The sequence below is a fragment of the Cyanistes caeruleus genome, chromosome 16 (assembly GCF_971803275.1).
Source record: "Cyanistes caeruleus chromosome 16, bCyaCae1.hap1.1, whole genome shotgun sequence".
Lineage (NCBI taxonomy): Eukaryota > Metazoa > Chordata > Aves > Passeriformes > Paridae > Cyanistes > Cyanistes caeruleus.
In genome coordinates, this window is record NC_141716.1 from 15050389 (window position 1) to 15064604 (window position 14216).

General features: G+C 52.1%; 2 protein-coding genes across 2 annotated transcripts in view; one reads left to right on the top strand and one right to left on the bottom strand.

The window, feature by feature from the left end:
* Positions 1-14216, top strand: part of LOC147650267 (maestro heat-like repeat-containing protein family member 7) — a 285583-nt gene that overhangs the window by 252618 nt on the left and 18749 nt on the right. The window lies entirely within an intron of this gene.
* The window catches only part of LOC147650270 (maestro heat-like repeat-containing protein family member 7), a 226296-nt gene that overhangs the window by 209358 nt on the left and 2722 nt on the right, over positions 1-14216 (bottom strand). The window contains exons 8-14 of the mRNA XM_086853491.1: positions 14024-14138; positions 13733-13870; positions 13354-13530; positions 13074-13229; positions 12814-12915; positions 12319-12421; positions 11999-12055 (exon numbers count right to left, since the gene is read on the bottom strand). Coding sequence (XP_086709617.1) covers positions 11999-12055; positions 12319-12421; positions 12814-12915; positions 13074-13229; positions 13354-13530; positions 13733-13870; positions 14024-14138 — 848 coding nt within the window. The remainder of the gene's footprint in view (positions 1-11998; positions 12056-12318; positions 12422-12813; positions 12916-13073; positions 13230-13353; positions 13531-13732; positions 13871-14023; positions 14139-14216) is intronic.

Below are 14216 nucleotides of genomic sequence, written 5' to 3' on the forward strand. Positions count from 1 at the left end.
GCTTTCTTTAGGGAACACATGGATTGCAGCAGCTGAGTGGATCATTTAAGTGGATCCTGCACATAACAGACACAAAATGTGTGTGGGGCATCGCTGTGAGGTGTTCTGGGAGGGATGGGATCGTTCCAGAGCATCTCTGGGCTCATTTCTGCAGCACAACACACTGAGAAAACCAGCAAGGGCTGGGGAGCACTGGGAGAAACCCCTGAGCCACTTTCCTTCCTCCTCCCTCCCTGCAGAGGATGCTCCTTCCTCATCCTCTGAGCCACAGGGCTTTTCCCTCCATTGTCATTCCTTCTCTTCAGCTGCATCCCAGTGCTTGTGTTTGGATTTGATACTGGGAATGAAAAATCAAAGCTTTCCTGGTGTTCCAGGAAAGGGATCCTCACAGGGATCAGCCAGGTCTGACACAGCATCCTCGAGTTAAAGCTCCAAATAAGATCTGTTCTTACCTCTGCTTTTTACATCCAGGTAACTTTTCCTTTTCCATTTCCAACTTTTACTATTTAAAGGTGAAACCTTCTGTGGTTTGTGTCTGCCTGAACTGTTTGAGAAGGAAAATGGTTTGAAGAATATTGTGTCTTTTTTGGGGTATTTTTGGGAATTGAAAGATGCTTTCCCCAGTGATTTGAAAGGAAAATAAGCATAGATGCATTTTTCAGAACTGGAATAACACCAGTTTAAAAAAAAAACAAACAAAAGCACAATCAACAGTTTCAAGTGAAACACTTGAAAATCAGATTAATAAATCAGGTCACTTCTGAGCAGGAGCAGCTGATCTCTGTCCCTTCAGTCAGCTTCTGTGTGATGCTTTTCTTTGCTTCTTTCTGTAGAGGAGCCAAACTAATTCCTTTCCCCTCCACTCCCCTTCTGGCACCGGTGGAAAATCTTCTCCCATCCCTGCTGGAGTGCTCTGCAGGAGGCTGGTGTGGCTTTGTCAGGGGTAAAAGCAGTCTGAGGAAGGTGCAAAGTGGGAGCCTGGGAAAGGATGGAAGGTCTGCAGCCTCTGTGCTGTGTAAAATGCTGCAAAAACTGCCCTGAAGACTGACCAAAGCCCCCCTCCCCTCTGTTAAACACAGATTTCTGTCAGGAATGAGGGCTCTGCCCTCAGCTCAGCACTTGGGGACTCCCCATGGAGCCACCCCAAGCATGCAGAGGGCACTGGCACTCCATGGGATGAGGTTTGTGTGGATACAGACCCCAACAACAGCAACCAGAGCTCCCTTCTTGGGTTCCATAAAGCAGATTTAGCTCCTAACCCATCTCTAATATGTCTGCTCCTCGTAGCCAGATGAATAAGGAACAAATATAAATCACAAGGAATTTATCTGATGATGGCAAGGAGAGAAAGGGATGAATAATTTATTTGACGGATATTATTCATCCATCCATGGAGCCAGCCAAGTAATGAAAACATTTATTCACAAATCACTCTGTTGACAATCGAAAACTTTGTACAAGAAGTAATTCATATGTATGATTTGACTCCTGGAAAACCCAAACTAGAGAGCTGACCTTGCTGAGGAGCAGGAAGTGCTAAAGCTGGGCTTATCTTAGACCCACCCCACGATTTCCATCTTTTTCCATCTCTGGGACTACACAAAACAGATTTCCAGCTCTGAACTATGGAAAACCTGACTTTCACCCACAGCCGCCACCAAAAATCATTAAAACATGGCACATGACTTTCCCATGAAGGCAGAGATGCTCTTCCCACCAACCAAGCCCCACTCCAGAGTGCAGGAGCTCCCTCCATAAATAAACCACTAGAAAAGCCTAAAAATAACTGTTTATTTTTCTTTCAGAGGACATTCAGCTGCTTTCCAAGCTCTGGGCAGTTTATTCCATTATCAGAACTCCTTCCTCCATCCCATCTTGGAGCTTCCAGACTGTTTAAATAACCCAAAGTGTCCATATTCCCTCTAAGTAACAGGAACAACAGTCAAGCCAAGTCAGAGCTGCCACAGATGGAAATATGCTATTTATGGCCCCCTGAATTTCAGTCACTAGTATATGGCCTCAGCTCCTCTAAAAAGGATCACAAATCTACACAAAGTCCCCACGTGCAGCTCTGTGCTTTTGGGTCCTCCAAGATATTTAAAATCCCATGGAGATGGAGTGCTCCCTATTGACCATCCAAACACAAAGAAACACACATTATCCCAACATGACTATGGAATAAATCACCATCTGCTTCCAAGAAGGTGAGGAGGAAGAATTCCTGCAGCCACAGCTCTGGAGCTGGTGAAGCAGAAAACTCGTCATGGTTCAATTAATCTCACAAAAAGAATCAAAATCATGGCTGCCTCTCTGAAATAGATGCAAATCTCCATTCCCCTCTGGTGAGTGAGGCAGGGCTGGCAATCCTGTCTGAGCAGGTTGCTTATGAGATTTTAGTGCTTGTGGGAAAGCACAAGGGCACAATCCTGGGCATCTGGCATTTGCAAGGTGCTGTCTCCTCCCAGCTGAGGGCAGGAGAATGAACAGAAAAGCTCAGGCAGGGCAGACAGCTGGGGGCTCTTTGTAACAGACCCTGAAGACCTAAATTTGGGGGGAGAAAGGTGGGAGGGATTAGAGAAGCCTAGGATGATTTAGGACACAGAACCAAGCTTCACACTTAATTCCCAGCAAAAGCTCAATAAAGGCAGATGTGCTCACAATTAAGAAACTGCTCTTGGAATCTCAGACTGGTTTGGGTTGGGAGGGACCTTAAAGGTCACCCAGTCCCACCCCTGCCATGGCAGGGACACCTTCCACTGTCCCAGCTGCTCCAAGCCCTGTCCAGACTGGCCTTGGACACTTCCAGGGATCCAGGGGCAGCCCCAGCTGCTCTGGGCACCCTGTGCCAGGGCCTGCCCACCCAGAGTAAAAGATTTCTTTGCCATTATCCAATCTAAGTTTGTCCTCCTTCAGTTTAGAACCATTCCCCTTGTCCTGACACTGTCTGCCCATATGAAAAGCCTCTCTTCCTCTGTTTCATAGGCCACTTCAGGCATGGGAAGTGGCTCTGAGGACTCCCCAAAACCTTCTCTTCTCCAGGCTGAACCTCCCCAGCTCTCCAGGTCTGTCTCTACACATCAGAGGTGCTCCAGCCCTCCCTCATCCCTACCTCCACCTGCAGCAGGATGGGATCTGAGCAGCAGGACCTCCGCCAAAGTCCCAGCCCAGGCACTCAGCTTTTGGTCCAAATTCAAAAACCCCTCTGTCTCTTGCTCCCCAGCAGCCAAAGGGAGATCACCCGGAGGGACCATCCCCTGCTCAGAGCCAGCTCCAGGGGTGACCAGCCCTCACCCCAAAGAGCAGCTCCCTCCTCCCCCATCCTCAGCCAGGGCATAGTTCCCATGAAAGTTTTCAGTGGCCCACAAAAACAGCCACAAAATCAGCAAAGTTTCATCTAAAAAATAACCCAGAGCTGGGCTTGGAGCCTTCCCTGGAAGCAGAGCTTTGGTTGAGACACAATTCCCTGTGGAATTCCCATGGGGAGTCTCTGATCAATTAGAGAACAAAAGCTGCTTTATCCAGCCCTGCTCTCCTGCTGAGGGGCCATACTGAATACCAGACAGTATCTCCTTAAACCAGAGAGATTCCCCATTCCAGCAGCAGATATCTGGGCAGCCTCTGTACAGCGCAACACCTTTCCCTAATATATCATGCTTCCATTTCTAGAGCCCTTCAGTAGCACTGTACTCAGAAGAGCTACAAAAATAATCACAGTCAATATTCTGGAGTCTTAACAGAGGCTTTAGTACCATTTATAAGTGGAATTTGTAGTAAACCACTCCTGCCTGGAGAGCAGGATCTCACTGAGAGCCCAAGAACTTCAGAAGTATTGAAAAGCTCCACCACAACCATTCACCTGCTGCATTTTAAATTTTGAATTTTCATTCATTCTCCCCTAATTACCAAACCCAGCCCTTCCTCTTAGCTCCAATTAAACCTCCATAGGCGTCTTCTAAGCCAGATTTAAGGGAAATTTGAACCACAAGAATTTGCCAGCAAATTTTATTTAAAGAAGCAAAGAAGTCTCTACCCTCAAGTAAATGTCTCCAGATTCAGCCAGCAGCAGGAGAGCTGAGGGCAAGGTCTGCTAGCACTTCTCTGTCCTCATTCCCAGGAGGATGGGATGGGATGCTCCTGCCTCAAGCATGGGGCTGACCAAAGGGATGGAAGAGGAAAAGAGGAGTTGGTATTTCACATTTTTGAGACTTTTTTTTTTGTTTGTTTTGCAGGCAGCCAAGCCAGCCTGAAGGCACCAAACAACATCAGCTAAAGGCATCCTGAGGGTTTTGCTGGGATGGGCAGGGTGGTCACTGATGTGCAGGTCACGTCCAGCAGCTCCCTGTGTCCAGTGCTGGGCAGGAGCAGGAGCTGGGCACTGAGGAGAGCCAGCTGTCCTGGAGCTCCATCTAGTGCAAGGCACCCTGGATTTATCCTGTCTCCACATCTGGGGAAGCTCCTGGAGCCACAGGATTTCCAGAGACTTTGCGCTTCACGATTCCCCCCATTTGCAGCTGTTGCTGCTGCTGGTGACACCATAAAAACACAGTTCAGGTGCATTTACAGCCAGGAAGGTACCAAAAGGACAGGGATTCTCTCTTCTTTTAAATCCTCTGGTTAGTTTTCAACTTGGAAGTACTTGGGGCTGCAAAAAGTGTTGTTCACAAGCTCTGCAACCTCTGAAAGAGCAGAGCAGCAGCAGGGCTCAGGTGGCTCAAACACAGCTCTGGTTTTCAGAAGGATTCCGACTTTTCACGTCTTGACTCCTCCATTGTCTTTGAAAGCCTCCACCACACCAGAAGGGCTCAGAGCTTCAGAAAAAGGTGGTTTCCCCTGAAAATCTTGCTGGGAGCTGCCAGCAAACAGGGAACCACACCATGAGCGTGAGAGGGTGAGCTCCTGGTTTTATTTTAAACACCAGTATCAAAAAGGGGGGAGAAAACATAAAAATAAAGAGGCCTATTTGGAAAAACAGAAATGTTAATTTTCAAAGGAATTACAGAAAAAATGGGGTAAGATCTTTCTCATTGCTTTTTCGCCAGATACACTGAGCTGGACACAGAGACTGAGGATTTCTCTCCCCAGTGAAAATCCTTTTCCTAAAGCCCCTCTGCCATCCATGGCCACCACAACAGCCCCAGATCCCAGTGTTCTCCCCTCCTCCTGCACAGCTGCTCCTCAGGGAAGCCAAGACTTTGTGCATCTCATTATATTTTTAACCACACCCGCTATTCAGGCACTTTCAACTCCTGAGAGGGAGGGGGGATTTAAACAAAGAGAGATGTGTAAATACCTGAATAAAGACATGAATGATTAACAGAAAAAACTGTTAATAACTGTTAATTGTTTCCATGCCAATTGCCAAGATGCAGTAGAGGCTACAAGGGATTTCCAGCTATTAACAGGTGAGGAGGCAGTGGTGTTCAATGAAGGTCAAAGAGTGATTTATACAATGTGCTACAACACTTCTGCTCACTTTTTTATTAAATGTCTCTGCAGTGCTATTCCCTGGGAATTCCTGTTTTACACAACTTAAAACTGCTCAGCTTTCCATGAAATCACAGGATCATTAAGGTTGGAAAAGCCCTCTAAGATCATCAAGTCCAAATTTTAACCAAACACCAGCATTCCCACTAAACTGTATTGCCACGTGCCACGAATACTTGGCTTTTGAACACTTCCAGGGATGGTGACAACAACATCTGTGGCCAAAATGTGATGGTTTGGAGCCAACAGTGGGATATCCCCTAATGCACAACTCCTGCTGGAGAAATCTCAGGGAAACTCCATGCTGCCAGGCTTGGGAGTTTGAAAACTCTCAAAACCAAAAAAGAAATCAAAGCACAAATGTGTTTGTTCCTTGGAATAAAATACCTGTGGTTTCCCATGCTGGCTGCAGCCCCCCATCCCAGGGGATTCTCCGTTTTGTGTGGGCCCATCAGCTGCTGGTTTAATTTGGCCGTGAGTTCCACATGTCTCACAAAACCCTCTTTAAACAACTTCCAGAAATGCTTTTATTCCGAGGATGTTCTGACTTGAATGCATCTGATTCATCCCCCCCCCCCCGAAAATGACCCTTTTACAGCACAGCCTGAGCAGCTGAAGGGAAGCAGAGTTGTTCTCTCCCTGCTATCACAATCAAGTTGTTTGGTATAAAATGTGGCTGAGGAGTGAATCCATAATGTTCCTGGCCATGTAAGGAAACTGCTATTACCAGGAGGAAAATGCAGGTAGTAACTCTGCGGGTTTTTCTCCACTGGAACTGTAATTAATGTGGATGCTGTGCACTAAGTACAGGGAGAAATACAGACTTCAGAGCAGTGAAAATGCATCTCATTAACACCGGAACTACTGTATCGTCCAAATGCATTATGTTCAGCAAGGAAAAGCTGGGTAATTGAATTCCCACCAAAGCACAGTTCATCTGCATCAAACAGCACCATGCTCATCGTGCAGCTCCTTCGGGCTGCTGCTGGAAATGAGGATTAATTAGGATACCTGCTCGTTACTCACAGAGCAGGCACACACACTGTGGTCAGGCTTGGGGCTGTAGTGAGAGGCTCTGCTCAAACCCCAGCCAGGCAGAGCAAGGCAACTCCAAAACTTTGGATCTTCTTGCACTCAAGATGCACCAAGAGTCAACATTTTTTTTGTCCGTGAAGAAAAAGCTGGCAAAAAACCCCAACAATTCACAGGAAGACACCTCTGCTGCATAAATATTTCAGTAATAACTAATAAGTGATTTATGGAATTGGTTTTGAATTATTCTAGGCTGGATTGGCTCGAGTGGCAGGGATGTGCACAAATCATTCCATGCACAGCACCCCCCAATCCCAACATGCGGCTAATGAACCCTCCGGAGCCAAACACACTCCTCCTTCAGGAAGAACCCACTGATCTGCAGCATTTTAATGGGTAAATTATTATTAATTTAAATAAATACATGAAAAACTCCCAAATACATCAGAGGAGAGAGTTTGGGAAGGGGAAGGAGGCATCCAGACAGAAACAGCAGAGAGGGTTTGGAGGTTTGGAGCTGGAAATCTGTGCTTTGAGCAGTCTTTCAGTCAGATCCAAGTGGGACTAATCCATCCCTTTGCTGCAGAACCTCCCATCCATGAGCCCCAGCACTGGGGTGTGTAAGGGCAGCAGGAGCTCGTTAAATGCATTTTAACTCATTATCATCATGTATTCTCCCTTTTCCTCCCCTGTCACATGTTCACCAGAGCCCCAGCACACGGCTCTCTGGTATCCCACCGACACAACTTCCAGGCTGAGAAACCCCTGCAAAGCCAAACCCCAGAGTTATTCTGGGCACAGGCATCTTGGGCTAAAGCAGCACACGGAGAGGAGGTCACCCCATCTCATCTTGGGGTCCTGGTATGATTTTCCTCCACATTCACCCCAGACCCTGATCCCCCCCAAAGCCCCCCACAGTGAGAAGGGGCCAGCCCCCTCAGCATGCCCTTTGGGTGTCATTTTGGGCTGTAGGGGAGGCAGTGGGAGCAATCCATCACCCTCAACCTTTGGAAAACCAGTGACTGCTGGGATATCATTTTAAGCTGCCACTTGGGTGAATTTTACTCCCTAGAGGTGCAAAGGATGCTGAGCTCTGGCTCATTCTGGCTCCCTAAGGTGGGACATGATCCCATCACTCCCAAGACCTCACTGTGCTCACCAGTGCCTCAGCTCCCATGCAGCCTGGCACACCCCATTACTTCAGTGCTTCAAATCCCATTATTCAGCTCTAAGGAGGAAATCATTTTAATTAAGGAAATTAAAAATGTATTTGCTTTGGAATTTTAAGTAGGTGTTAATTTGAAGGGATGAAAAAGAGCCGTGCAGCCTGCTTGTGTGAGGAGCAGCAGGGGATGGGGATGGAGGAGGGGAAGGGCCCTCTGCAGCACCTGGGGTCCCTGGGGAGCAGGGGCAGGGCACTAAGGCAGGAGCAGCAAAAGGCAGAGCCACCTCCCAGCTAAGGAGGGCTCCTGCTGATTCCATTCCTGCAGGAGAGTGGAGCCAGGTGGGAGTCAGGCTTTTCTCCCAACAAGTGACAAAAGGAGTAGGGCCTCCAGTTACACCAGGGGAAGTTTAGGTTGGATGTTAGGGAAAATTTCTTCATGGAAAGGGCTGTCAAACACTGGAACAGCTGCCCAGGGCAGTGGTGGATCCTCCATCCCTGGAGGAATTTCAAACCCCTGTTGATGTGGCACTTGGGAACATGGTTTAGTTTAGCAGTGCTGGGAGAACAGCTGGCAGTCAATGATCATAGAGCACTTTTCCAACCTTAATGATTCCACAGATCTATGAAATACAGCAAAAAAGGTGTTGGAAAATCCTTCAGAGAAGCTCTGAAGCCGTGAGGCCACAAGGAGGGACAAGAATATTGCCAAGCTGGCCCTGGTCCCTGTTACCGCTGAAGATCAATAGATCACGCGGACACAGGTTGAGGTGTGGTGAAGAAAGAGCAGAGTTTATTTTTCCTCCCAGGATTTATAGGCTTCTTACCATGGCCAGGCATTGGATGCTCAGGATAACACTTTCTCACTGCACTGGCCATGAGAAATGCCCATCAGAAGACGTGTAACAGAAAGAATGTACACATATCTATGTTTACAGTTACTGTCCTGGGAAAGTCCTTAGAAAACTATGTTAGCAAGCTCAGAAGCTGAGTTTTCAGGGTGACAGGTCCCCATGGGCTGCAGTGTCCTCTCATGTCCCCTGGTCCCCAAGGGCTGAGGTTCACCTGGAGGTGCCAGGTCCTGCTTCCATTCCCTCCTTCACTTGTTGCTAGTCTCCAACACCACAAGACTCCATCAGCAGTGTCCCAGGCTTTCCACAGGTGCCACCAACCCACTGGGAGCTCAGCTGAGTGCCAGTGCCACGGGGGGTGGGGGGGGTGGCTTTTGGCCAGAAGGAAGGAGATGCTTCTCACTTTGTGTCCTTGCAGCAGAGACAGCCCAGAGAAGGCTGCAATGCAAGGCTCAGCTTAATGCAGCAGGGTAAGAGTCCTATCAAAACCAGCAGCTAATTAGTTAAGTAATACCCAGTGTTATTAATGCTGCAGCTCTGCCATCACCCATGTATTTATAATAACAGTGTTCCCACTGTACTAGCATTAATCATAATGGATTTACTAAGAAATTAAGGGGGAAGGGATATTATCTCTCTCGGGAACGGCACTTGACAGCAGCCCTATTTACTGTGTGGATTTGGATTGGTTTAATTCTCAATGTCTCGCTCATTAATCTGCTTTTCCAACAGCCCCTCACAAACACCCCTCTGGAAGCACAACCACAGGAGGAGGGAGGCAGGACAAGCACAGCCGGCTGAGGGGGGCTCAGGCAGAGCAGCCCCAGGGAATCCTGGCACAGGGTCAGCACAACCACCAGGGCTGTCTCATGGGGTGTGAGGGCACGGTCCTCTCCTGCCTTGGTGGGCAGTGTGCACGTCTGGGCATCACCCTCTTCTCCAGCCAATCTGCTATTCTCAGCTCCATGCTTAAAAACTCCTTAGCTTTACCTGGTGAGCAAGGAATAGTCAGCATCTCTTCCCAACATTTATAACAAGAGCTCAAAGGTTTTATTGAAACTTGTTTTCCCATATGCCTTTCTCTTCATCAGGCTTCTGGCTCGGGACACTTGGACCAAGAGCAGCTTGTCCAAGCCAGGGAATGCAGTGAGACACCCACAAAGCTCAGGCCCACCAGCCTAACCAGAACCTATTGAGCTTTCACCAATGGGTTTTTACCAATCAGACAGCTTTTCACTGTCTGATGAAAATGAAAGATTAATGTATGTCCTGAAAGTCAGATGATCTGAGTAAAATTAAATCCTGATGAAAATCAAAGCTTGGTAAAAATTAAAGCCTGAAGTCCAAAGTGATCCAGTGATTTTTACCAGGAGTACGGCTTTCCTTGGTTAGTTTACAGCTGTGAGGAAAGACAGAGACATTTTATCACAGCTTGCATTAAACCCCTCTGATGCCTTGCCTGGGAGAGTGGAAGTGGCCTGGAAGCTGTGCACCTGTCAGCAGGAAAACAAGCTGGAGGAAAAAGGCTCCCAAATCCCAGAAAGCCCTGGAGCCTCCTGGGCTGGTGTCCCCATCAGGGGCAGCTGGCTGTCCTCAGCCAAGGAAACACTGGGATTCCACTGGATTTATTGTACCTATCCATTGCATCACACAAAGGATCTGAGGACACCTGGCTAATTTTTTCACCCCAAGTTCTTGATACACAAATAAACACACTTCCCCCTTTTCTTTGTCCATTTAATATTTTTTTCTTTCTATTTTCTGCTTGAGGAGAGGGCTGGGCTGAGATTCATGAGTGTTCAGGAACACCCCCATGTCCAGCCCCCAGCCAGGGAGGCCGCAGTGAAGCCTCCTCAAGGTCTTCTCTCCTCCTGGCTGAGCAGCCCCAGCTCTCTCAGCCTTTCCTCAGAGCAGAGGGGCTCCAGCCTGCGGCATCTCTGGGGCCTCCACTGCCTTGCCTCCAACAGCTCCAGCTCCTTCTGTGCTCAGGACCCCAGAGCTGGGGCAGGGGTGAGCCCGGGAGGGGCTGCAGCTTCATGGGCACCAGCAGGGAATTTTGTGTTATCCCTGGAGAGGAACTAAATGCACTCTGGTGTTGAGGGATAAAATGAAAGGAATCAAGCCTGCCCTGGGCAGGGTTGCCACCAGCACCAGCATTTCCTTGTGCAGTCTGAAGGGATCTGTCAGGGGCAGATCCCAGGGCTCCCCTTGCTCCGGCCCCCAGCCCAAAGCAGCTGCAAGGATGGCAGGGCTGGGCTGTGGGTCCGTGCCCAGCTCAGTTCGGAGCTCCCTGTGCCACCACAAGCACAGGCTCCAAAGCAAACCCTGCCCATGGGGACACTGCAGCCGTGCAACACTGGCACCCTGCAGCTGAGGACGAGCCTGCAGCACCTTGGGGTACCCACACAGCCCAGACTGTCCCCAAGGCTTCCTGGAGCCTGAGCCCAGGCTCAGAGGCCCCAGGGCTCCCTTCTGGGGAGCTCCAGAGGAACCGAATAGAGAGAGCCTCGGAGCCCTCAGCAATCCCGCCAGGAACCCACGGGCTGCAGGACACAGACGGCGCTTCCTGCCTGGGAGAAGCCTCGTGCCCATCTCCAGGCACCACAATCACAGCGATCCCCACAGCTCCAGCCCCTGCCCAGCTCCTCTGTGGGCAGCGTTAAGGCTTCAGCAGAAGCACCAAAGGCCGAGGGCCTTCTGGCCATTTTCCCTTCCCCACTGCACGCCTGGGCAGCTTGCTGAGCACAAGCACCCTTTTCCCCTCTCCCCCTATGCCCTGCGCACACTGGGCACCAGAGAAAGCACCTGAGACACAGGGTATGAGAACACATTCTATATTTCTATATAAAAATCTATATCTATATTCTATATATTTCTAATTCTATATTTCTATATTAAAGAAGAACAAAGAAGGAAAAAAAAAACCATCTTAAAGAAAATTCCTGCCCGGCTCAGATGGCCCCGGCAGACAGAGAGCCTCTCAATTTAGCTCTCCTCAGAGCTCCAGCAGCACAGCCAGCCACGGGCCCACAGACAAGGGCGGTTCTTGCGTGCCCTGCGGAATCCATCTTGCCACTTCTGCAAGATGGAGCCTGGAGCTGCCCGGAGGACAAAGGCTGTTTCCAGAGCCAGCCTTCTGATGGCAGGGCTGATGTCCTGTGCCTTGTCATCAAGGGCTGCAAGAGAGAGGAACAGATCTCCATGGTCAGATCTGGATCTGCAGGGACCCGAGGAGAGCCCCGTGCAAGGGCCAACCCAGGTGGCTCTGGCCATGGCCAGGAGGGAGCAGGGACCAAAGGGATCAGCCCAAAGCCACTGGACACTATTGGCACTCGTGCCCCTGAAATCTCTGTGTGTGCCCTGGCCACACCAGGCCTGGTCCGCACAGGGAGCAGAGCCCTGGGCAGCCGGGGCAGGGATTGCAGCTCTCCTTGGCAGCCGGGGCTGGCAGCCCGCTGCCCTCACTCACCCTGACAGATGCTCTGGAGCTCTCGTTTGTTCCCCCGGAGGTGCCACCCGGCCATCCCTGGGAACACAGAGCCTGTCAGGGTCCCAGCAGCACAGCTCCCTGCCAGCGGCGCTGCCAGCCCTGGGGCCACACGGCCTCCTGCCCCGGCAGGGCTCAGCCCCGGCCCTTGCCGCATCCTGACTCAGCCCAAGGGCCCGGCTGCCAGAGGCCGGCAGCAGCAGCCCCGAGGGCAGCCGGGGCTCCAGGGCCGGGGCAGCAGCCGGGGCTGGGGCCGAGCTGCGGCGGGGCAGGGAGGGAGCCCAGCCCGGTTCGTGGCTCACCAATGAACCTGATGGCCGCCGCTCGCAGGGACTCCTGTGGGCTGTCCAGGTACAGCAGGGCCCGGTGCAGGTGCTCAGCCGCTCGGCTCCTGTCCTGTGCCAGCTGCAGAGAGCGGCGGGAGGGAAGGGTTGGTGCGGGCTCTGCCCCTCGGCCGGGCACTGCTGCCTGCGGCCAGCCCCGGCCTCCCGTGCCCGCCCAGCCCTGAGGCACCGGGCAGCAGCCGCTGGCGCCGGGCTCTGGAGGGGGCAGAGGGCCGGCTGCTGCCCGGGGAGCCGCGCTGCTGGCCTGCCCGACAGACCGGCTGTGCCGGGGCTCCATGGGCACACGGCTCGGGGCCACAGGGGGCTGGAGTAGAGCCCGCGGGGCCCAGGGAAGGGAGCAGCGTGTGGGGCACAGGCTGGCGGCCCTGGGTGCGGCACTGCGCAGGGCACAGCTGCCAGCCGCACACACTGAGCTTCTCCAGCCTGGGGCTGGGGCTTCCAGCCCGCCCTTACCAGGCCCTCGCCGAACCTCCAGGTCTGATCCACCCGCAGCATCTGCTGGAGATCCTTCCTCTTCAGGAATCGGGCGGAACAGAGCAGCGTTTCCCGGGAGGCCTGGAGAGCAGCAGAGACCCAGAGATGGCACCACAGCCCAGGGCACAGGACCCACGTCCCTGGACCAAGACCGGGAGGGAGCTGCAGCCTGCGAGGCAGCAGAGCAGGAGGCAGCCGAGCGCCCTGCCAGGGAGCCACGGCAGCTGCCGAGTCCTCACATCAACCACGCGCTGGTTCTCGTCATGGCAGTGCAAGGAGAGTGGGAGCAGGCTCTGCTGCACGTGGGACTTCAGGGCCTTTTTCCCCTCCTTTGGTACTAAATCCATCATCTCTTGGAAGATGAACATGGAGCACAGCTGCACCTGGCTATCGTCCTGTACGAAAGGAAGAAAGAAAGACCTCAGCATCAGCTGCTTCAGGCCCACCTGGGCACAGGCCTGCAAATGCCCAGGGCACAATGCCCAGGCAGCAGCCATGGCTGGAGACACAGAGCCTTACATTGTCAAAGAGCGGCAGGAGCGCCTCAGCCAGCTGCAGGCCGAGGGGGATGGTTATCGGGCCACCATTGTACAGGAACAAACGGCTGAGGAGAGCGATGCTCATCCCAAGCACATGGCTGTCATTTTCCCACAGGAGCTCCACGAGCCTTTCATGCAGGCTCCACATTCTTTTGGCCTGTGTGGAACACAAGTATGTGAAATGCCACCCTGCTGCCACAGGGCCCAGAGGCCAAAGGCCTGTGCCAAAGGCCTGGGGCAGGAGGCAAGAGGCAGGAGGCAGGAGAGCTGGCAGCAGCTGCCTCAGTGCCCAAAGGCCAACCAAGCGCAAGCCACTGCCTTCCCCAGCCCCACGCCGGCAGCCGCTGCCCCCTTCTCACCATGGAGGAATTCTTGCCGAGCACCACAAGGCCTCTGAGTGCCAAGCGACGCCTCTCCCTGCACTCGCTCTGCAGTTTGCTTGATGCGATCTCCAGGACGCTGTCACGGTATTCACTCGAGTCCAGGCACTCCAACATCTGAAGGGCACAGGCCGGTGATGGGGCAGCAGCGCACAGGGCTGGGCCCAGGCAGCAGCACAGGGCGTGGGCACCGTCCCGGGCGGCTGCGGCACCGAGAGGGCAGAGAGCTGGGAGACAGCTCAGCGAGACAGCGCTGCCCTTCAGGCTCACCTCCACAAGGAACGCCATGGCGGCCAAATCCCCGTGTGCCGTGTCTTTGCTGAGCAGCCCGAGCAGGTAGAATGCAATCGCAGAACACAAGGGCAGGGACACGTGACGCATTGCTCTGACGGGAGGAAAAAGGAACCAAGACCCTGAGCCAGCAGGACAAACCTCTCCATGGACTGACTCCCAGGAGGAGCTT